The sequence below is a fragment of the Emys orbicularis genome, chromosome 9 (assembly GCF_028017835.1).
Source record: "Emys orbicularis isolate rEmyOrb1 chromosome 9, rEmyOrb1.hap1, whole genome shotgun sequence".
Taxonomy (NCBI): domain Eukaryota; kingdom Metazoa; phylum Chordata; order Testudines; family Emydidae; genus Emys; species Emys orbicularis.
In genome coordinates, this window is record NC_088691.1 from 69,943,350 (window position 1) to 69,968,545 (window position 25,196).

Sequence of the window (25,196 nt, forward strand, 5' to 3'; positions counted from 1 at the left end):
ATGGTACCTGCCACTATGGCTTACAAAAGCTGACTTATACCACGCACATTTCTTAGGGGCACAGACAGCAACTAGTTTCATGATAATTTTAATCAGCCTCTTCTACACAGAAAACTGTGAAAGAAATTTCCCTTGTTCTTTCACATATAATTTAGTAAAAATTAACCCAACATTTTCTCACATTCTTTGCCCATTTTGTCTCCTTTTCATTGTAAAATGTTCCAGAGAAGCGTTTTTTGTTTTTGTTTTTTTTTAAGATTAGAAAGTGCCCAGCACATTGTGGGTGTTGCTGGAAACAAATGAAGAAGAAGAATAGTACTAGTAACCTATTTAACCTTATTATTATTATCGAAATCACATCATAGGCATGCAAGGCAGTTTCCAGACAAATGAACAACAAAACCATGCCTGAAGAGCTTACATCCTGTAAACTCTTACTCAGGTGATTGATTTTAATGGGACTCTGATGCGGGAAAGGTTTGCAGCATCATAAGTTGCTTTCTGATCTCACTCCTACTGAAGTCAATGGAAAACTACTTTGGGTGAAAATAGATGAAAACTCCATTAATTCTATCCAACCCCAATAAAAAGCTAATTTGGATTGTTCTGACTGAAAATCATCTGCTTTATGTAACCACTGACTTAGAAAAACGTATTTTTGAAATTAATCCTGCTCTGAGCTGGGGTAGCATATCCTCTTAGTCACTGGCACTATATATTTTTGCTAGCTAAAGCACAGCGTTTACATGTAAGTGTCAGATTGCTGTGCTGATGCAATCCAGCACTTTGAGATGATACCTGTGTTAATCATTTCAGTAAAAAAAGATAACTGATAGATTTCTTCTACTCTTTAATGCAAGAGATATTATTTAAAAGCGTTGTCGCTAACAAAACTTCAAATGAGAAGCAAGAATTAATTGGAAGCCATATAATAATCCTGTCTGCCATATGCCACAAATCTGGCAAAGACCATTAAGAGTCAGATTAAAAATTTTGTGAGAGTCAAATATCCTCCAGTTTAGGGATTTTAAAATATTAAGTAGCTGAGGTCACATTATCAATGCATGGAAACACCTTGTTGTCATATTGCCTGCTATTGGTTTATAAGGACAGTGTGATCAACTGCATGTAATGGTAGAAGTGAACTCTCAAACACTGGTTATTGGTTTCCAGTAAACTATCATTCATTCAGGGACAGGCCGTGACTGATGTTGAATGGCTAGCCAGTGTGGGGAGAGCTGAAGGAGCTTCTCTTTCCTCATGCAAAGAAGAGTCACTGTCATAGCCCCTAAGCTCAAGGGAGTAAAAGGACCTCCTCCTCTGTGCATTCCTGGGGCAGCATATCACCTCAAAGGAGTTGGGCTATGGTGAAGCATGGCCCTACATTACTTCCTTTCTGCTCTAGCTTATGGGGCAGGTCAGGTCTACCTGAGGGAGCAGGCTGCATCTCTAATTTATGTTGCCTGAAATGGGCCCAATGGGCCATTGCACCAGCCAGGATTGATGGAGCACAGAGGCACTCTGGCCAGGTCCCTTTGCCCCAATATGACCATTAACTCGGCAAAGGGAAATGTCTGATCCTACCAGATGCTGACTACCTCCTATAAGGTCTCAACTCCCACAGACCTCAAGGATGCTCAACACCTTTCTAAACTGGTTTAAGAACATCTTCAAGACACGAAGACTTCAAAGCTTCAAAGGAGAACTGTACATTTCCCATTCAAATACTTCCAGCTCTGCCACAGATCTGTTTGTGACCTTGGGCAAGATTGCTCTGCCTCTGTTTCTCCTCCTACTCTTCATCTGTCTTGTCTATTTTGATCATCAGCTCTTTGGGGCTCTTTTTCTGTACTATGTGCTTGTACAGAGCCTAGCACAATGGGGCTCCCAATCTGGCTGGCGCCTGTAGGCACTACTGCAGTACAAATAAACAATCATAATAGTCATCATTAGATACTGAAGTGCTGGACAAATCCAGTATTTTAGCACAAAATACCAGCCTGCAATTTTTACCTTCTGAGATTCTGAGTGAGGCTGTGCCTTTGGGATGATGTAGACTGCTCCACTCACCACTCCCAGACCACTCAACAGTGCATTCTAGTGCAGAAGCATGGTCCCATCGCTTCTATGGGCTCATGGGGGGAGCACTGCCTGTGGCTTCCTGCTTGTACCTGCCCCTTTCATGGGCCCCATAAAGTTCTTCGCACCCTGTTCACACATGTTAGGGCCAGAGACAATCTGGTCCTCACTTTCTTTAAGAGGTATATATTTTTTTATTACATTCTGAAATCTAGACACCATAATTCTGCCCCTTTTTTAAAGGAATGAAATTGAATGGACATAATGTAGTTTAAGATGGAGTTAGTGTACAACAAATGGACACACAGCAGGTTTGGGACAGCAGTGGGAAATGACTTGCTGAACTGCAACAGCCCACTGGCAAATGTTTATGGAGAGGTTGCTGGCAAATAATTCTGGCAAGTGTAATGACTTGTTGAGCCAGCTGGATGGGCAAAGCATCTATCTGATGTGTTTGTAATGAGCCCATCACCATGTTACCATGACGCCACACACATATGCAACTTAAAAAGCTTTTGAAAGAATCACACTTTCCCTCCCCCCTTTGACATCACCACTTTCTGTGGTATGTGAAGTTGCCGGTCTCACTTGTTTCCTAGGGAAGATCCTGACAGTGCCTAGCATATTGTGGGTCATTTTTATTGTAAGATAGCTTGGATTGCACCGCTAAAGTGGCAGGGCCCAAGCTCATCCTGATCTTCATACACAAGGGGTTCAACAGTTGACCTGACACTGAATTTTGGCATTCAGCTCCCAACAGTTATACCTTGAACACCATCAAATTCAGTTTCCCAACTGATCAGTCTCTGAAAGTGAGTCGCAGGCGAAGAGTAAGCCCCGTTCAGTGGGGCTTCAAAGAGTAGCACCAAGACCCTGAAGCAGTTTTTATTATTCTTTATTTTATTCTGGGAAATCAGTTAAGGGCATGAAGCAATAGAATGATGTCTGTAGAGCAGGTTGGCTGCTGCCTGCGGGAATGGCATGACCTTCTGTGTGGCCTTTATGGTCAGTCCCAGGCAGAATGCACTGCAGTAGTATAGCCTGAAGGTGATGAAGGCATGGGTTTGTCATTGCTGGGTTCAGATCAGATAGAAAAGGGCACAGTATCCTAACCAGCCAAAGATGGAGACAAGATTTCAGGCGTTTGCTGCTTTTTTGGGTGTGAAGGACTAGCAACAAATACAACAGGACACTGAGGCTGCATATGACCTTGACAATTGGTAAGAGAATTCAGAGCTCTTCTTACAGTCTTGAATTTCTTCTTTCCTGCTACCAGCAACACATCAGATCTGTCCAGACTGAGCCTGAGCTAGCAACAATTCATCCAGGCACTTATCTTGCACAGGTGCTAGGATATCTGAATCATGGTACTGTCTGGAAATGAGACGTTGAGCTGTGTCTCATTAGCATATTGCTGGTGCAGAAGGCCATAGTGTCTCACCACCTCCCCAGAGTGCTGAATGCCGTTGGCAGAACTCATAGACAAAGTGCTTTTGGGATGAAAGAGCAGCCCCCATTTGTGACCTTTTGGGATCTATTCAACCAAAGTCAAGCTGAGCCAGCTTAATGAAACTTTGCTCACCACTCCTATATCTTACTGGGGAGACAACAGCCCCTCTTGGAATGAACTGCTTCTATGCTCTAGTCGATGCAGAAGCCTGATAATGTATAAATGCGTGCAGTGTGCATTGTGGAAAGTAGAGAAATTCCTAGCTGCATTGGGAAAGATGAATTAATCTGAATTCATTTTGTAATCTAACTACCAGCTCAGTGAGAATAACATGGGTCATTGAAATACAGATGGGAAGTCAAGTTTTGTATTCCTGAAATCTCAGGTTTTAATAAATAGGCACAAATCTTGGGGTATCTCATTGCTCAGTCACAGTTGTGCTGTGCTGAAGTAGTAGCAAGTACTATGCAGCTGTGACTAAATGAAAAGACTTAAAGGGTCCTTGAGTGGGCTTCCTTAACTGTATCAGTTAAATCAGAATGTGCAGTTCTGCATTGTTAAAAGCTGCACTATTCCGAGGCAAGTAGGGACCTAACCTTTCCAATGCTGATTTGCACATGCAGTTACAGGTATTGGGCGCAAAATTTAGCTGGCCCTGGCACAGGTGCACAAAAAGTATGGGGCCTACAAGAACTTCCAAGGGGCTGGTGAGAATCTCATTGTGGAGCTCCTGTAGGTGTTAGCTGTCTAAAAGGGAGCACTGATCATGATCACCGCCCCAGCCAAATGGGCTGCAGAGCTCCACCCTTTCTAAGGATGGCAGAGCTGATGGGTCACATGTGCGGTACAATTCCTCCGGAGGGCTCTAGCAGCAATGCAATCCATCTGCAGCACACCCGGTAGAATCTGGGCCCTGGCAGGCAGAAATGTGGATTTTCAGGTGCCAGTGCAGATTTTACTCCTATAGAATGGCTGTGCTTGAGAAGCTGGGGGTGCATTTAAGAGGTCTGCACCACTGAGTAGCCAGAGCTCCCATGAAAAGTTACTGAAAACTTGATTGTAATCTTGACACCAGAGGCAATCAGAATTGTGCCCATTTTTTATGGCAGGTTAATCTGTCAGATACACTGGAAAATAATAGAGAGTGATTTTTGTCCATTGTTCAGACAGGGTTAAAATAGTGCAATTTTAAAATTTCACTGTGAACCTTTGAAATCCTCACTTGGTGTCAACATAGAATACACACACCAAGGAGCTGCACTGTTCTAAGGGTGTTTTATCCAATCTGCCCTCTATGGGTAGTTTTTGTTGCAGGGGAGAAATACAAATGTGGCACACCATGCTCTTGCTACTCATAGGAGAAGTAAGTATTTCGCATAATAATGTTTCTGCCACTTTTGAATGGGTATTTAATTTTTAAATGCTGATTTTCACTATTGTATCTCAGTTATATTATACTGAATAGAGCAATTTTCATAAATTTACATCAGTCTAAATGGCTGTAGTTTTATTGAAAAGTTACTTTTTCACTATATTTTCATTAGAACTTTTTGCTTATATGGCTAAATACCTATCATATTGTTGTCCAGCATTTTAAAACCTCAGGCCAAGCACCCAAATCCATTAAATAAAAGTCCTTGGTTTTCAGAAATGCTGAACATGCCATAACTTCCACTGAAATAAAAAACGGTGAATACAACAGTGATGTCAATAGTAGCTGAAGATGCTCAGCACCTCTGAAAAATAGCAGATGCCTAAATAAGGATTTGGGCGTCTAATTTTGTAAAGTTTGGACGTGGTATCACATGTAAAGGGTACTTAGTCTGCCTGCCTGCCTGTCTAAAGTAGGAAAAAGAATGTGTCTATACAGTTTTAAATTAATTTAAGCAAGATCAAAATAACCTTTCATTACTGAGGTTTTCAAATACTCTTGGCAATGAATGGATGAAAAAGTCTAAGGTGTATAATGAAAATGGAAGTTACTGGCATGTGGGACAAAGAGAATTACAAAAAGGAGACTTTTCAGAGGGAAAAGTATGCAGGCACAAGCCATGCATGGAAATGGACTGATTTTTTTCCTTTCAGATCAGGCATCAACACAGGATTAAATAAAGACTGGGAATGGCTGAGCCATTACAAACATTGAATCTATCTCCCCTTGTAAGTATTTTCACACTTGCTTCTTATCAAACTGTCTGTACTGAGCCATCTTGATTATCACTTCAAAAGTTTTTTTTCTCTTACTTAATTGGCCTCTCAGAGTTGGTAAGACAACTCCCACCTGTTCATGCTCTCTGTATGTGTGTGTATATATATCTCCTCAATATAAGTTTCACTCTATATGCATCCGAAGAAGTGGGTTGTAGCCCACGAAAGCTTATACTCTAATAAATTTGTTAGTCTCTAAGGTGCCACAAGTACTCCTGTCCTTATTTCTAAGGTTGTCATGTACGGTTGGTAATATGGTGCTGAGAATATTTGTAAACCGTTTGCATCCAAAGGATGTTCTTTGACTGACTAAGTGCATCACTTCAGATTTCCCCTGCTAAATGCTATTACCCATCATTAATTTCACATTACACTCCTATCTTTTGTCACTGGGGCTTTGTTAGGAACAATCCAAGCCAACTTCCCCTCCCATAACATGAAAGCTCTCTACTTCTTAGTGAAACTAAAAATTCCATGAATGTATTTTAAAGCCATGTGTGCTTGTTTACAGCTTAAATTAAGCATGCGCCAGCATATAAACCAACCGGCATTTGTTTGCAAAACAATCATACTCTTTATATCACTAAGGCTGTTAAAATGAAGTTCTCCTTGTTTCACTGGCTGCAGAAAAGCCTTTGCATTGTAATGGGGATTTTAATCCTGTTTGTTTGAGCACAGCTCAGCTACTCAGGTAGGACTAGTTTTAACCTTAATGTTCATCCTTTACTGAAGAATGGCATGTAGTTGCACTGCCCCAGGAATTGCCTTGGGAAGGAACTGTGACTTGGAGAGTCACAATGCCTCCCCTGCTTCCTCTTTCTTAGAAAGGTGGAGGAAAGTAAGTCACTGCTGTCCTTTATAGGGTGCACTTTGCTTTCCCCCTTGCACCTGAAGAGTCCAGTTTTGCTGACCAGCAAGCAGGGACCAATTCTTGGTCATTTCCTTCTCCTCCCTACCCTCCCCGACTCACAGAGGGGATCGTCAGGTGTACAACACCACTGTTCCAGCTGTAATTTGAGTAGGTCCTATGTAGCTGAGCAGAGAGTCAGGAGTCTTACTCCATTGAGTGCACAATTTTGCACTTAAACAGCATTAGTGCTACAATAAACATTTCACCAGAAGAAACACGGGGTGCAGTTCTGCTCCCAATGAAGTCAATAGCAGAGCCCTCGCTGAGGTCACTGGCAATAGGGCTCATGGTATGGATGCAACACGGTGACGGATACATTTTTGTAATTCAGGGAAACCGAACAAACAAAAATTAGTTTGCGAGATGTGACAATGTTATTTCATCTGCCACACTGAATAGTGAAAAGCACAACAAGTTAAGGTTAAGTAAACTGTACCGCGGGCAGGGGAGGATGAGTGAGAAGAATTAAAGAAAGCATGCAAAAGAGCAGAGAACTTACCACAGCCTTGAATAAGACCAAAAGAAGAAAAGAGCATTAAAAACTAATTAGCAAACAGAATGATTCATATCAATCTGTTGTTTACACACCTTATTATTACAGAGGAATGGAAATTGCGTGGTTGCCAAACATGTCTTAAAGGAACATGCTGGCCTCCCACAATGGTTTGCAGTGGGGAAAAGCGTAAATTCATGCCACAGGGATTGCTCTGAACAGGCTAAAGCACAGTAGATAGCATACAACTACTGTACAGCATATTGCATAGAATCAGAAGGGGCTGAAAAGCGAAGGTCAGAAAGTCAGGAAGAAACACAACAAATTAGCTACTGTTCACAGCTCTAGTTTATGCTGCTTAGAAAGATAGGACTGAATACTGAGAGCATTACCAGGTTTTATTACATTCTTACTCACATAAAACATCACTGCCCTTGACTTCAAAATCAGCTTTGCCTGAGTAAGGAATGACTAGAAATTGAGGTGCAAATTCTGCTCTCAATCGCACCAGTGTAAATCCACTCTAACAATTTACACTGATGTAAAGTAAAGACTTCTGGGCTCAGCCCAGGCTTTTTAATTACTATTACTACATAGTTTCATTGTTGACCATGTTTGCCTAGTTTAATTTCCTTAAGAAAAGTGTCCCCAGAATGATTTTCCCAAAATGTGCACCTTTATATCTATAGATACACGGACTTATACATGGAATCTGAGGCTGACGTACCTGCCCATAAAAAGCAACACGATAGTATCGCCCAAATAAACGTTTCTCAGAATTCACTACTTCTGCGACCTTCAGATATGATCGATGGATGTCATAGTACAGATCTGACAGTCTCTAAGGTAAAAGGGAACAGAAAAAGTGCAATGTAAAATTATATTTTTAAAGGCTTTATTCAGGTTAAATTTGCCTCCATGAGATTTCCAATCATGTGGAGGTGGCTACCTTCTTTATTCTCAGTAGCAGCTGCAAGAGGTCAATTTCAAGACTTCTACCTTCTCCCGGCCACGCAGTTTTAGGGTGGTAGTAGCCTTCTTGCATAGCTCCATAACGAAAAAGTTACAGTATAAGTCTGTCCCAATGTGTAGAAAAAGAAATCTGTCTGGTGGTCCCCGCACATCTGGATGGCCAGTGATGAGGCTACTCATCCTGATTACTGAGCTGTGATTCAGTGGGCATGGAATGGAATTAAGAGCACATCCTGAGAGACACAGCACAGAAGGCACAGCCTCAGGACGGGCATCAGGAGTCTCTTTATACCACCTTTGCACCTTACTCCTTCTCAGTTTCAGTTATTCTATAACTTTATTATCATAGTGTGAACTTCTAGTAAAAGCCATGTTTTGCACTGGGGCCCTGCTTCCTAAATTACATCCCATGCTAAATTACTTTTTTCCAGTTTAAACAAGGAAATCAATGACTTGGATTATTATTAAGTAATTGCTTTTCTACTTGAAATTAAAGAAAAACAAAAGCGAACACGGAATAATTTCAAAATTAAATCCTTTATCCTGTAGTTTAGGTTATTTTTATGCTTAGGTATATCTAAACATTTTCACTGCTAAAAATCAACTCTTTGATAAATGCATATAGCAATTCCTATTCATTTGGTCAAAGGAGTTGTAAAAATAAGAATAGACCCCTAGAAGGGGCATATAATGCTAGACATAGACTAAAATCTCTAAATAAAAAATGGCTAGAATTCTGATGTAATTTCACCAGGCAACAATATTATGGTTTTAATGAGCTTTACGGGCTTATTTGTCCAAAGGAATTTGTGAGTGTGATTTTAGTGCCTATGAAAGGAGCAGGATTTGAAATCAAAGCCCTTCACCCATTCATGGCACAGGTAAAGCATAGGTGATAGCAATGTGAGTTTCCAACCTCTGTCCCACCAATGTACCCAAACACTGAGCTGGTGGGATCACCTTTGTGGTTAGAGAGTAGATAATTCCCCCCCGCCATCCAGTTAGTCTTTCTGCTTTGACTGCCCAAAAGGGGATTGCAATCCTGCAATGAACTTCACATAGGCACAGGAGCCTGCCCGCTTTTTGAGCTCATTGCATATCAGGGCATCAGTCATTATAGTGATGTGGACCCCAATCCTCTTGGAACTGAGCTAAAGGCCAATATACTCATTTCATGTAGGCTATGGAACAGCCATGAAGATGGAACAATGTTTGGTCACTACCTTCATAGTGTATGATAATATATGGTCAGTATATGGTAATTTTACTAATGTAGGTCTGAATGATGAAAACTATATCTAGGGGATCTCAGAGCTACAGAAAGCATAGAAAATGTATTTTCACGGGGTTTCCGTAACCTCGCACAGGCTTCAGACAAGATATTTTTAACTCAGTCATCAAAAGACGAATGAAACCCCCCCAGCAATATTAAAATGAAATTAAAATATGCCAATTCAAAGAACAACACTTTGGTCTGTGTTTTCCTCCTACTCTTTGTTTTTTTAAGACAGAAATTTTAATTGGAAACCCAGCTTACTTTAAAATCTCTTTGTTTCTCAAATACAGCAATGATAGGCTTGTTAACTCCAGCAATCAGTTCATATCTTTCAGACTTCCACAGGTATTCAACACACAACTCCAGCTGCTTCACAAGGATATTCTGTAATCCCACAAATAAAAATTCTATGGTGACTTGCTTGTTGATTGCATTTGGTAATTATGATGACATCAGCAGTACATATATATTGTTTTATTTCAATATGATTTCTTCTATACAGTAGGTTAATATAGTCATAAGAAGGTTAGTAAGAAATTGGTGAAAATCATTTGGCAACCTGCTACAGTCTTATGTAGGATTAAGTACCACTTTAAAGGTTCAAAATGCCAAAAATAAGAAATTCCCAACACTTCAGAAACGACCAGCTATCATATATCTGCAGTCATACCACCTGGTGCCATGCTTCTGCAAGCTACTACAAGAGAAGTAATGCCAGGCTGGTTCAGACAGTGCTTGGGCCTTTGAAGAACACACAGGTGCTACAGAAAGTGGTGCTACCTAGTGGATCACTAGCACTCTTCCATCACAGCCATTAGCAAGTCAATGGATGAGATATAAAACATTTGTAGACAGAAAAAGACCCCATGGCACTTTTTTGGAGAAGCAGAGGGATGTTTTAGTCAGGGTTTCCTCCTCATATTCCAATTCTGGTATTTTACAATCGGTCAAGATAAAATTCCACCCCAGTTATTTAAATTGGATGTTTTTGTGGCTTTATTGTGCATTGTTAAACAATTGCCATATTTTAGGTGAAAGGAGTCTGCACTGGGTAAAGTGATCCCTTAATATAGTTTATCACATTTATAATGTGCGCAGGAATCATATAAAAATGTTATTGCCCTCCAGAAACATATGCGTATCTTTCTGCAAAGGCTACACTATAGGTTTGGGATAGAACTAAAGAAAAGTTCTTTTTCCCTCACCAATAACAGCCATTGCAAATAATTCAGATCTTAACCCAAATCACAAACCAGATACTTTTAAAGATTGGGAGAGCCATGGAATACATACAGTTGGCCCCTATTCAGTAAAGAAACTTTTCTAACTTATTTAGTGATCGAAACTATCTTTGACTGTCCCACTCTTCTGTGGTACCAGTGTTTTCAAGTTAGGCATTATAATTCTCAACTTTCTAGAAAAACTGTTTTATACAGAAAGCTAATTTTAAGAGACGTAACAGCATCAGGTGAATTAGGAAAGAAAAAATTATAGCTAATTTATATTAGGTCACGGTCAGAAAACTATCCAAACAAAACAGAAAACTTTACAGAAAACTATCCAAACAAAAAATGTCCATATGTGACATGCTGGGAAAAGGACCTGGATAAACAAATTACCCCAGAGTAATGAGGTTAGATCTTGAAAAGAGTACCAGCAACCTTATAGCACAATAAAAGAAATTTTTTTTTCTTTAAGACACTATTTCAGTGGTACCTCACACCAGCTATTGTGGTGAAAAAGGAGATTTTATGCATGTATGTTGGGCATGTCCAGTCATTAGAGAGTACTGGATGTAATCTGTAACCAATATCACAAATTGTTGGCTATTCATTATCAAATAATCCTTTAATAATCCTCCTGGGAATTCTGGGTGGAAATGGTCACACAAAAGGAAATGAAGAATTAATCTGTCATCTGCTAATATAGTGGAACCTCAGAGTTACAAACACCAGAGTTACGAACTGACCAGGCAACCACACACCTCATTTGGCCTGGAAGTATGCAATCAGGCAGCAGCAGAGATACCAAAAAAAAAAAAAAAGCAAATACAGTACAGTACTGTGTTAAACGTAAACTACTAAAAAAATAAAGGAAAAGCAGCATTTTTCTTTGGCATAGTAAAGTTTCAAAGCTGTATTAAGTCAATTTTCAGTTGTAAAAAGAACAACTGAAAGAACTTTTTGAAAGAACTATAACGTTTTGTTCAGAGTTATGAAAATTTCAGAGTTATGAACAACCTCCATTCCTGAGGTGTTCGTAACTCTGAGATTCTACTGTAGCTGCTTGGCTATTGGTAGCCTCTCACTGGAAAAAGAAAAAATAGTCCAACCATAGAGCAATGGTTCCAAAATATGGGAAGTGGTTGTTCAAGAAAAATTAACACACCAATTATATACCCAGCAAAACAGACAGAGGACAAATATATACTTAGATATTTGGTTACCTTTTATTCAATACTGAAAGTACATTTGCCTACAGAAACCCCCATCACACCTTTTCAATTTTTTGGTATATTAACATTTGATAGACATGCCTGGTTTGTTAAATTTGTGTATAGAGATTTCACCCCATTTAATAAAATCACTAGAAACATGTCACAGCTGTGGTAACGATGCTCTGTAACATGGTAGCATTCTTCTAAATAGAGACATCTGGTTACTATATTCCTTTATAATGTCTCTTTAAACCAAAGCTCACTTTGATTTTGTTTTGCTTCTGATATTTACATGACAAGGATTTATAACCTGGTTAACACTTCCTAAATAAATAAATAGCTTAAAAAAACAACCTTAAAGTAATAAAGTTAAAAGAATACAGAACAATATTATTTAAATGCTACTATTGCTAACCTCATTATATGGAGTATCTTGCATTCCCGAATCTTCTTTCATAGCTCCTTCTTCTTTAATGTTTGGGGTAATATTTAGAAAAGCTGGCCATCCCATGGAAAATAAGCCTTGAAGTACAAGCCATAAAAATGCTAATTAACACTTGTATAACCATGGATTTTAAAAAGCTATAGGATGTTGTAAAATGACAACCAGTTTTATTTGGCTAAGATTATTACTTTTTTTATTTTTTTACAATCCAAGTAATGAGTGGCACAAATGGAACTGATTGAATTTATGACACATTATTCTAAATTCCCTCTGTGGCATAAATCCACTTGTCTAGGAAGATACACCAATATGTACTCATAAGGCAATGATCTCAGAGAAATCTTCTCCTTTTCGCTGCGTGTCACTACTCCACTTGTGTTGTATCACTCTGCCAACCCATATAAAACCACACATAGAAGGTAGTATTCTACAGTAATGGTACAATGGCATTACTACAGGGCTAGAGTCTGCCACCCTTACTCATGTTGACTAGTACAATCGGCCCTTATCCTGCAAAGACTTACATATTTAACTTGACACACTATGTGTAATCCTTCTGAAGTCAATGAGAGCACTCATAGTGCATAAAATTAAGCATGTAAGTAGTTCAGTACTTTTCAGCTAGACTATGTACAAAATACAGTATTACTCGCTAAGGGTAAGATTGGCAGAATCTGGCCCATAGTGTTTTGGACCACTAATACCTTAGTGCTTTTTAAAAGGAAAATCTGCCAGAGAAGGTGATGTTAAGACAAACTTAAATATCTGAGGCTTAGTTTTAACAGTAGAAAAATTTGAAGGATGGTAATCCATTAAATTTAGAGTCAAATATACTATAGCACTGTGCACAGAAACACAGAGGCACACACCACAAAGGGGTTGCTATTACTATTTGTTTTGACTTATTTGACGTTTTACTGCCTCTGAGTTTTGACGTTACCCTGAAGCTGTTCATTCTTTACATGCATGACTTTCCCATCACACTCCCCCGCTTGACGAAAAGCATACTTCCCTTAATACATTTCGTCTCACTCCTGCAGATGATGTGACTTCACCATTTATGAGCTATCAGACTATTCTTTCCTTTCCAAAACACACATCTTATTTCCCTCCCCCCCCCATATTTATTCTCTTTTCCACAGAAGCAATTCTTTATGGAATCTGTGCCAATAGAGCTAGTTCATGCTGAGAACAACCCTGAAATGTAAGTTTAATAAACTAACAGAGATTGGCAGAGGAACAATATAATTAAAGAAAAAAATCATATTTTTTATTTTTCTGCTATGCTCTAAATAAAATAATCTAGACTAGCAATTATGTGTAGACAATCAGATATCGGGCCGGATCCTCCTCGCACTGTGGTCAAATGGGAGTTTTGTCACAGACCTCAGTAAGAGCAGGATCAGTCTCATTGCTAGCTTGATTCCCCAGTCACACAACTGATGTTTATATGAGCCTCAGAAAAATGACATTCTGTAGGAGTTTTACATAGCTCCACTCATCTCAGGCTTGGTACAAATGAAGGCTTTACATTAAAAAAAAAAAATTAACACTTCCTCCTTTTAATAGATTCTAACCCTAATCGATGCATTTAATGGGTTTTCTCTGTTAATGTGAGAAGGAAAGATATTATTGTCACCTCTGAAAATGGTTTTGCAAATGATTGGGAAGTTGAATATATTAATTTGAACATCAATTCTGAGAGGAGCAGCATTACAGTAACTGCAACAACATTTCTTTTTTTCTCTCTTTATTTTCCCCCCTGAAATGAGGTGATTTTATGTAGCCATAAAAATCTTGTGGCCGGAAAAAGTCACCCAACTGGGGATTAGGGTCCAAAAGTCCTACCAAAGTCAAGGAATTTAATCCAAAATGTAATCACATATTTTTTTTCTGCATGGGCATTTCACTATTACACTAAATAAATGGTTGAACCATAAAACTTGATTTATCATAAACTGTAAAAAAAAAAAAGGAGGGCGGGGAGGGAAGGGCCTAAGACCCAATCATACAAACTGCAGTGTCTCTCCTGCAAGACTTGGCTCCATTTGACTTGATGTGGTACATACAGGCATGTACCATCTTGCAAGAGATACTCTTGCACCTTGCAGAATTGGGCCTTTAATGTTTTATCATATGATAAGGAAGAAAATGAACTCCAGTTAAAAAGCTGTCCATCGTGTACTATGTACAATATCATTATCTGGATGTTAATTTTTTCTGACTGTACAATCAAGGTCTTATTTCTACTTCTGTTATTGAACATTGATGATGTATAATTGTTTAATAATATTGTCCTTTTTAAGCAGTTTATCTCACTTAGAAATGAAAATTACAGGATCCTATTATGACGTATTTTTGTGCAAAACTCCCACTGACTAAAGTAGGAGTTCCCTCAATGGATCAGTAGCAGAATGGCTTATTGTTGGTAAACACTAACTAGTGACATACTGTACAATTCATCAAGATAATTAATTAGTCCAACCAAAATGAGCATCAGAAAAGTATCACACAATATTTCCTAGTATTAACTGCTTTCTATTAAAAACATAATCATGCAACATAATTCTTTCCCCTTCTGAGAACATCTTCTTTCACTAGATCAGTTTAAGAGCAGTAACTCGATTTCCTAAATGACGTTACTTGAACCATAAACAGGCATGGTTAGAACACTCACTTCCTCCATTGTGAGTAGTTAGTAACAGATTACTATCAGAGACTTGAACATCTTCCAGGAGCATACGTGAGGTACAAATCTTTTCCATTTTCCAGTAACCTATGGTAGTGTAAGATGTTATTAGTATAGTGCTACTGGTATGTGTTAATAACATGCATATTTAATAATGACACACTAACAAATTAAGCATTCTCTTTTAGCACTAAAAAGCTAAACATTCAATTAACCTCTTGTGTATAAAATATGTATTTTATTTTGCTGTTACAATAAGAATTTACTACTCTCATATCTTAAACATGTGTGTAGGGTACAAGCAGCAGGATAGCTTGAAAAGAAAACAAATGTGATCTGAATGAAGTAAAACAGTTGCAAAATGTGTTCAGTTGTATAATTCTCTGCATTAATTATTGCATTTGAATACATTTAACTTACCCTTTCTTTTCAGGTATTCTGCAATGAGGGCAGCTATATGGATATAGCACATAGCAGCCTGAAACCAGAGACAATATATTAAAGTACACCACAGATCTTACATTATTAGTTTGCTGAGAGGCAGAAACCCTCTTCATTATCGGAATATGTTTTGGAAAAGGGGAAACAAACTTAGTTTGACAATTTGAAGAAATCACAGGTCAAATACCAAGTCCTTACTCAGGCAAAACTATCATTGATTTTAATAGGAGTTTCGCCTACGTACGTATAGAGCATGGGTTAAACAAGAGCGTCAGGATCTAACCCATAGAAAATATAGTTACTTTGGAAACAAGGTATTATTGGGCTAAGATCTTGGGGTTCAATTAATCAATTTAATACAAATAACATTTTTGCCAAAAAGAAAAATTTGTGCTATGACCCAGAACATATCCTGTGCTGAAAAACAAACAACCCAGAAGGGAATGGAAACTACATAGTCTTGTCTTCATTAGGAAATTACATTGTGTTTAAACATGATTTTAACAGCTGAATTGGCTAACAGGATGCTGACAATGGCCTTGTGGTCACTGTAGACAAGGACAAATCATGCTCAGCAATGTGTCAGCTAGTCATGGTTAATCCCTGGTGTATAGCCTGTAATATACAGCATATTCAGGCATTCTTCAACCCAGTCCACATCTTATTTTAGTCACATGAGGGAAACTGCACGTTTAGCTTAGCTAATAATCATCATAATTAATAATACCGAGCTTTTATAGAGTGCTTTTCATCTGTAGATCTCAATCTAAATACAGACTGATTTCTTTGTCTTACGTAAATTACCTCTGATAAATCTCCATTTCTAGCATGAATCTTGGCCATGCTTTCTAGCCAAGTCCTTCGTAATTCAGGTGTACTGGCATATGAGTTTGCTAGGCTGTACTGTAGGTCTACAAGCATCTCTGGGTCTTTCTCATGTTCCTTCATCTGAGCTGTGGCCATTAAAACTGTCCTGATGCGTTTCGTCAGGTCTTTCACCTCTGCTGGAAAGGGACTGTTCTTTGGAAAAGATAAGCAATGAATCATTGAAAAGGCCTACAAAGCCATACTTTTATCGTGTTAAACTATAGTATCACCCCTGACTGGGCCTGAAGTCAATGGATAGACTCCTATTTAGATCACACTCATAGTCCCATTATATTTACATATTTGAACATTTCTCTGCCATTTATTTACTGATGTGTCACAGCATCCATTAGAAACCCTAGTCCATATTCTGATTTCAGTTACACCACTGTCTACATGGAGCAAAGAGTCCTGTGGCACTTTATAGACTATCAGACGTATAGGAGCATGAGCTTTCGTGGGTGAATACCCACTTCTTCGGATGCATGTAGTGGAAATTTCCATGGGTAGGTATAAATACGCAAGCAAGAGTGAGTAAGGCTAGAGATAACAAAGTTAGTTCAATCAGGGAGGATGAGGCCCTCTTCTAGCAGTTGAGGTGTGAACACCAAGGGAGGAGAAACTGCTTTTGTAGTTGGCTATCCATTCACAGTCTTTGTTTAATCCTGAGCTGATGGTGTCAAATTTCGTCTGCAAATTTGACACCATCATCTCAGGATTAAACAAAGACTGCTAAATTTATTGCCAGATTTGGATACACTTACTGATGAAGGAATACCTTACTCCACAGGTAGCCTCACTAACTTCAATGGCAGAAGGTAGTATTCAGTGTGAGAAATGGTATCTCAGTCTCGCCCATAGCCATTTCAAACCACACAAGATTAACATTTGGTCTTCCTATCAGCCAGATCATAGATTTTCCCCCCAAAAAATTTATGTCAGTTCTGCTGTTTTTCTTTTTGAGATGGACGATAATAAATTCTGATTTTCAGGGCTGTGGGATTTTGTTTGTGTTTGTTTTTTTGCATAGGTGTAGAGAGCATAACGATACAGAAAAAAAAATTGTGCCTTTCTTTTGATTGGCAGGTCTGAGAATGCTACAAAAGCAGAACACACAGATACAAGATTAGCAGATCAAAGATCAAAGCTGCCCTTTGACAAAATAAAATACAGGCGAGACTCCCATGTTACTTACACTAATTTTACATCAGTGTAACTATTGACTTCAATGGACTTACTCTTGATTTACTCCACTGTTAGTGAAAGGAGAGTAAGCCCCATAAGAATAAAGTTGAAAATGTTTCTTGAAAAGTATTTGACAAGAGCTTAGAAAAATACACAAATCGTGATTTAAAACTGTTTTCTAATATATTTAGCAGAGTGGGGTCTAAACAGTTATTAAAATAATACTTACTATGAGTTAAGCCCCTTATTTTGGGTTAGCAAATTATTCACAAACCAATCTGGATTTTCTATTAACGTATTTATTATTCATAAGTATTTTCTACATAGTTGGAAGAAAATTTCTAACCTAAATATCATTTGGGAACTGTTAACTTGAACTACATGCTATTCATGGTGTTTCACTGGTCATATGGCATAATTTCTGCTCCATGATTGGATGGGTGAAACATTTTCAAAAGGAGAATAACAAATAGTGAATAACAAATAATAAGTTCAGATGAATAAACATCTGAAGAAGTGAGGTTTTTACCCACGAAAGCTTATGCCCAAATAAATCTGTTAGTCTTTAAGGTGCCACCAGACTCCTTGATGTTTTTGTAGATACAGACTAACACGGCTACCCCCTGATATTTGATGTTATATTTATTAAGATTTTGGGATTCACAAACATTTACTTGAGAACATGAACCATGAATCACTATAAAACTAAATCAGTCCTTTTATTCATGAAAGTATTTGTGAATCAGTTCTTCCTATCATTCAATCATCTATAACAGGCAGTGACCGACACAAAACCTTTCTTACTTTCATCTGCTTGTCTCCATTAGCAAAATTATTTATAATTGCAAGGGAATGTTGAAACCGAGATCCACCAATCCCTGCATCTGCGATCAATTGGCTTACAGCTTTGATGAGCTATAGGTGAAGAGGAAAAAAGAACAATGTATGATTACTAAAGGAAAGCAAAGTTTGGACATAGTTCCAACTCTTGCTGATTTTTTAAAACAGAGAATTAAAACTGATAGGGGGAGAGAAAAGGGCTTTCCACAAATATTTTATCAAGACAAAATATAAACAAATACATAAATATAAATAACAAATTGTCTTCTACATGTTTATAATTGTTTACATTTTAAAATGTTAGATCCGGTCTCATCACTGTATTACTTCAGTTTTATGTCCATGTATCTGTACTGATTGAATCACACTACTGTAAAATTGGAGATGTAAGTTAAGCCCACACTGGTGACACACTGAGTCGGATATGCTCCAACTGCTATATGCTGTGCCTGTGATGCAATGAAGCCATAAACCTGATTTAACTGGCCAGTTAGCTAAGTTTGCAGCTGCTTTGCATCACCAGCACAAAGCAAAACAGCTGGAATGAACTGGTGAATATGGTCCAATGTTTTCAGACATGCCAGAAAAATTAGAATGACACAGAGAAATTGTGATTTGCAGAATTCAAAGAGTCATTTCAGTGGAATATTTTATATAGCCCATATACATTGTTTAAAGTGCATCTTACACTTCACTCACCTGTAGATGGGACCTGACTATTGATTTCTGCTTGTTAAATTCAAAGTTCTTTCTCATGAAAAAATAAAGAAGAGCAGATGCCTCTGTTTGAGTTGACCGTGACCTATGGTTACAGCATTTCAGGATTTCATAGCAGAATGATCCACACATGTCTGCTTGCCCTTGAAAAAACGCTGAAGGAAACTATAGAGAAAAAAAAAGGCAAAATATTTAGCACTTCTCCCACTCCTGGCTACATTCATTTTGAATCAACATATTTTGTGTCAAACTTTCATTAAAAACAAGCCTCTATCTCTCAGACACACCAGTGTCTAGCAAAAACATCTGCCACTAGCTAAGCATTCTTTTCTGTGTAAAAATGAAAGTGAAAACAGTGTGTGCAAGTTGTGTACAAAGCATTAATCAAATCCTGTTGTGTACAAAGCATCAGTCAAATTGACCTTCCAAATTTGTATTTGATGCACAAATAACATCATGTGCACTGAAAGCATAGTGAGGTGCAGCAGTTGCAATGAAAATAGCATAGTCAAGGACGCTGGGGAAAGTTCAGACAGCATTATAAAAGCTGACCAGTGATAGGGTTACCATATTTAACAAATAAAAAAAGAGGACCCTCCACGGGACCCTGGCCCCGCCCATTTCCCACCCCCAGCCCCGCCCCAACTCCGCCCCTTCCCTGCCCCAACCCCGCCCTAACTCCGCCCCCTCCTCCCTCCCACTCCCAGCCACGCGAAAAGGGCTGCCCGAGCGCTACCGGCTTCACGGTTTGCCAGGCAGCCCCCAGACCCTGCGCCCCCGGCCGGCGCTTCCCCAGCGCAGCTGGAGCCCGGGAGGGGAAGCGCCCAGCCGGGGGCGCAGGGTCTGGAGGCTGCCCGGCAAACCGTGAAGCCGGTAGCGCTCGGGCTTCGGGCAGCCCCCTTGCCTCCGGACCCTGCGCCCCCGGCCGGGCACTTCCCCTCCCGGGCTCCGGTGGCGCAGCGTCCGGAGGCATGGGGGCTGCCCGAAGCCCGTAGCGCTCGGCTCTTAAACAGAGCCGAAGAGTCAGGGGAGGAGCAGAGCCGCCGCGGACGGAGGCTCTGCTCCTCCCCTGACTCTTCGTCTCCGTTTAAGAGCCGAGCTGCCCGAGCGCTACCGGCTTCGGGCAGCCCCCATGCCTCCGGACCCTGCGCCGCTGGAGCCTGGGAGAGGAAGTGCCCGGCCGGGGGCGCAGGGTCCGGAGGCATGGAGGCTGCCTGAAGCCCATAGCGCTCGGGCAGCTCAGCTCTTAAACAGAGCCGAAGAGTCAGGGGAGGAGCAGAGCAGCCGCGGGAGGGGAAGTGCCCGGCCGGCATTTTCCCGGACATGTTCGGCTTTTTGGCAATTCCCCCTGGACGGGGGTTTGATTGCCGAAAAGCCAGACATGTCCAGGAAAAACCGGACGTATGGTAACCCTAACCAGTGAGGAGAAAAAAGTTTGGAATAGCACTACAACTGGGGAAATAATGGGGGTTTTGCAGCAGTCTCGAAAGGTTGAAAAAGTTCATTTCAGTTGGACTGAAAACAAAATATTTCAAAATATTTGGTGAATCCAAAAGTTAAAAAAAATGTTTTGGATTGAATTAAATGTTTCAGTTGACCTGAAATAAAATAATTCAATTTGAGCATTTTTAAATGTTTTTGAATTTATTTAAAGAAATTTAAAATAAATTTCAAAACAAAAAGCTATTTCAAACCAAAAATGGAAACATTCTTATTTTTTTCGGGGGTGTGTGTGGGGGGGGACGGGGATGGAAGGGGAGGAGGTAAGGGGAGAGGGCTAGTTTATTTTCAAAACAAACAATTTGGTGAAATTGGCATGAATTCATAAAACATCTCAGTGTTGCCAAATCTGATATTTTTGCCAGAAAACATTTTGCTGAAAAATTTCACTCCTCTCTATTGATTACTATGCCTTCATGACACATTAAGCCAGTGTTCCCCTTGTGGCCAACAGTCTGAACAGCATTAGAAGGCAGAGAGTATAGGATGTAAAGGTCCAAGTGGCTCTGTTCGTTGAGAGCTACTGATCACAGGATGGAGACAGTAGAAAACAGAAGGAATGAGACGAGGGAGAAGATAAGCATGTTTGGCGCAGATCTAGATTGCTATAGAGATTATTATCCCCACAGGAGCCACTACTGAGATCAATATGCCTACAGACGTTTGGAGAAAGAACGCAGCCCCTGAAGGCAATGGGGTGGATGGATCAGATGATGTTAGATATTTGCTCTCCTGCCACTGCACATGCTCCTCTGGCTCCTGGAAGTCTGGTGTGTAATTTAAAGCAGGCTGTGACTGGTTTATCTTATGCTTCTGTTGGCCTTTGAGCTATGTTGCTGGAAGAGGCATGACCATATTTCTGTTTTTTTTTTTTTTTTTTTTTTTTTGCAATTTACAACCATTGTGGAAGAATGGCATGTAGCTTAAACTTTTCTCCACTACTGTGTTACATGCAAGGGACTGGACAATCAGATCCATTTTGTTTAATGTTACAAAATTACAGTAGCATTTCTCCCACTTCTCCTCAGCCATCACTATAATCCATCTGCCAAATCCTGATTATTTTTTTAAAATGTCCTCAACTCCAGCTCTGATTTTGTAGCTTTTAGATCTGGTTCCCAGGCACAGTGAGGTAGTTCAGCGTCTAAGGGTTAGAAAATACTCCCATAATTATTTGTGCCTACAAAACTGCAGATAGTAAATCAGATGGTCTTTTTCAACACTGATCCCTAAATAACAATGAAATGAAGAGACAGAAAGCACCTTAAAGTGTGAAATCCTCCACAAAGTTGGATTTGTTGCACTGCCCTGCCAACCTTATGTAACAGTTTTCAAATGGAATAAAAGTATAGTTACCTTGCTCACAAACAACCGCAAGGCAGCAAAGACATGCTTGAGGGCTACTGCCGACTGGTTGACTTGCAAAAAGAGCAGGTAGGTATCAAAGACCTTTTTCATCAGTGCATTCTGGCAATCAGATTGCTGGAGTTGTCTCTGAAAAGTTAGCACACAAACAGGATTGTAATATTTTTAAAATAATGGAACAGAAAATGGCTCATTTGGTTTTTTTGCACCAAGTCCTAATGTGTCCAAATGTGGTAGTATCTTTAATGTCAGCCCTACAAGTGCTTAGAGGTTACCAGCAACGTGAGGCATCCCCCAGGGGCTGCGGGCTCTTCATACCTACAGTAATATGCAACCATTGTTTTCCACTGTTTGTTCTCCCTATTCATTAACACTAACTATTACATATACCACTTAGGACAGGGAAGTGGGACTCATGAGAACTGGGCTCTGATGATGGCTGCCACTTTCTATCTGTGTGACCTTGAGCAAGTCACTTAGGTCAACATTTTCTAACTTACAGTTAGACTTCTAAATCCGTATTGCAAGAATGGCTTGATCAGTGACCTGATTTTAAGAGGTGCTGAGCATCCACAACGCTCGCTGACTTCAGTAGCAGCTATTTCTGCATCTCTGAAATTCAGATGACTTTGGCCATGTCTACACTTACCGGTAGATTGGCACTGCTGCAATCAATACAGCAGGTGTTGATTTAGCAGGTCTGGTGAAGACATGCTAAATCAATGGCAGAGCGCTCTCCCATTGATTTGTGTACTCCACGTCTCTGAGAAGAGTAAGAGAAGTCGGTGGGAAAGCGTCTCCTGTTGACAGCGAGGTGTAGACACCGCAGTAAGTCGACCTAAGCTAAGTCTACTTCAGTTACGTTATTCATGTAACTGAAGTAGTGTAACTTGGGTCGACTTGCTGCGGTAGTGAAGACCAGCCCTTTTATTCGGGTGCCTCAGTAAGTAGTTAGCAGCCTAAGCTTTAGGCACCCAAGTTCGAAAAGTTTGGCCTTAACTTCTCTGTGCCTCAGTGTCTCCATTTTAAAAATGTGGATAATACTTACCCACCTTTGTAAAGGTATTGAGATTTTTTAATGACAGGTTTATATGAGATCAAAGCATTACTATCATCACACCGTAGCAAGTGATGCTGTTCATCCCTTTTCTTAGCTCTTCTGCTCAGCCAGGACACTTTAGGCCAGTACCTGCATGGGGGCTTAGTACTCCCCTTCCTTCACCCCACTGAAACCCCTCAATAATGGAATGATTTGGCATTATATTTGTTTGTAATGTACTCATGGGCATTGTTTTTGCTCAAACCTATGACACCATTTCAAGCAGAATTTGCAACAATAGAACATACCTGGTGGTTCTGAGTGAAAAGACACAGTAGGTCAAGAATGGTGAGGCAAACCTCTGTGGCAATATTTGCCTCTGTGTCTGCGTAGTGTACAATGTCTGTGTCATTGGAGCTGCCTGCAGCAAAAGAAGTGGGAAGAGAACAACAAAGTGAGTATCAAGATAAATAACCCTCCAATCAGATCAAGAACTGCTTCCCAAATCAGTACAAACATTCATTCCTAAGTGTGCATGTAAGCTAAAGGGGGAAAGAGGGTTGTTTGCTTCAATTTTGTTAATTTTGTAACATCTTTTCAACTTTGCAGAATATTGTTTCTTCGTTTGCTTTTTTCATCACAGATTACATTCAGCCTGACAAGAGATTTGAACAAAGAATTATATCCTATCATCACATCTCCCTCAGAAAAAATGTATGCAGGTTCTCAGTTGGTGCAAATTACCACGGAACTAAATGAGCTAGGCAAAAACGTGGGTGGTATGAATCCACTGAAGTCCATGGGAAGTCAGCACCTCTGAAAAGCAAACTACTAATTTAGTTTTCTAAATATGTGTTTAAGTACCTATCTTCAGGTTCTGATGTTTGCAAGTGTTGGCTTTTTTTTCTTTACAGGTCTATAGTCCAACTATTAATATTCATACAAGTTCCATTTCAGCCCTTAGGGCCTGATGCAAAGCCCATTGAAATCAATGTAAAGACTCTCATTGACTTCAATGGGCTTTGGATCAGACTCTTATACATTATGGGCTGGGCTCTATAGAGAAATCTAAGATAGAGAGACAGACAGATAAGTAGATTCATTTCCTTCATACTTACTTGCCATGCTGCTGTCTATCATTTGCAAGAGTTTGGGGTTGGAAAATGCATTTTTGCCACGGATTATTGGTAATGTTTGAGATCTGTGATGTTTGTGGCCATCATGACTGGAAGTAGAATGCATCCTGAAATTGAGAGAGCACCATTTTTTGTTTAAATGTTATCATGTCCCTATAGTTTTTCCATGTCTCTCAGAATTATCTGCAGTATTTCTCAATGACCGTAAGGGAGACCAACAGATGCAAAATATTTCAGGTTAATATAGCTGAAGAACAAAGTCAGCAAGGTATATATAACACAAGCAGATGTTTTGTGATTTCTTGAGATCACAGGAGACATAATAACATTCGCTTATTACTAGGAGAAGACTGGTTTAAACAGCTGACCAATGTTTACAGGACAGCCCTTAAGGGAAGAGGAATTGAGCTAAGTTCTGTTGGTTTACAATACAGAGAAAACTTAACACCACAAATTATTAAACACAATTAATAAATAATGGGGGACTGATGATTTTAGAATGGACAGTGATAATAAAAAAGATAAATTCTTTTCGTATTCTGCTAATGAATACAATAGACTATTTTGCTAAATAGAAGACATTTAAAACTAAGGGCACCAAATTCAGGCATATACATTCATACAAAGGTTCCAAAATAAAAATGGCCTTATTTTCAAAAGTACTGGGAACCTACATCCACTGCTGAATTCAGTGAGAACTGACAGCACGTCTGAAAATCAGGTCTCTTTTATTTAGCTGCCTAAATATGGATGCCTAACTTTAAGTACACAGTTTTGAAAATTTTCTCCTCTGCACATGTTATTTTCTGCATACAGGCCTAGAATCTGTATGAGTTTTGACTTGCACAGTTAGCACATGATCAAACCCTCAGAAGGAGAGGAGGGAGGGTTACCCCCAACCTTCCCCCGTGGTTTCCAACCCCATGCCTGACCATGGAATGGGAAGGAGGTTTATTCCCTGAAAATCACAAGTTTTCTGAGAGTCACAACACTCAGGAGAGCTGCCAAAAGCCATCCAAGTGGAGAACTTGTGCCTCAGCACTCCTACCCTTACTCCCCGCAGCTTCCATTTCAACATGACCCTGAAGGAGATCTTTCTTTAGTAGACGTGAAGGCCAGAAGGTACCTCCTACATACCACAGGCCAG

The 25,196-nt window shown here is 39.7% G+C and overlaps 1 protein-coding gene across 3 annotated transcripts in view; it reads right to left on the bottom strand.

Annotated features, from left to right (window-relative positions):
* Positions 1-25,196, bottom strand: part of DOCK10 (dedicator of cytokinesis 10) — a 225,609-nt gene that overhangs the window by 14,168 nt on the left and 186,245 nt on the right. For all 3 annotated transcript variants that reach the window (XM_065410869.1, XM_065410867.1, XM_065410868.1), the window contains 11 exons: positions 24,028-24,156; positions 23,222-23,330; positions 21,866-22,003; positions 18,992-19,174; positions 18,257-18,367; positions 16,205-16,420; positions 15,380-15,437; positions 14,948-15,046; positions 12,241-12,347; positions 9,650-9,772; positions 7,868-7,981 (listed from right to left, as the gene is read on the bottom strand). In XM_065410869.1, the coding sequence (XP_065266941.1) occupies positions 7,868-7,981; positions 9,650-9,772; positions 12,241-12,347; positions 14,948-15,046; positions 15,380-15,437; positions 16,205-16,420; positions 18,257-18,367; positions 18,992-19,174; positions 21,866-22,003; positions 23,222-23,330; positions 24,028-24,156 (1,387 nt within the window). The remainder of the gene's footprint in view (positions 1-7,867; positions 7,982-9,649; positions 9,773-12,240; positions 12,348-14,947; positions 15,047-15,379; positions 15,438-16,204; positions 16,421-18,256; positions 18,368-18,991; positions 19,175-21,865; positions 22,004-23,221; positions 23,331-24,027; positions 24,157-25,196) is intronic.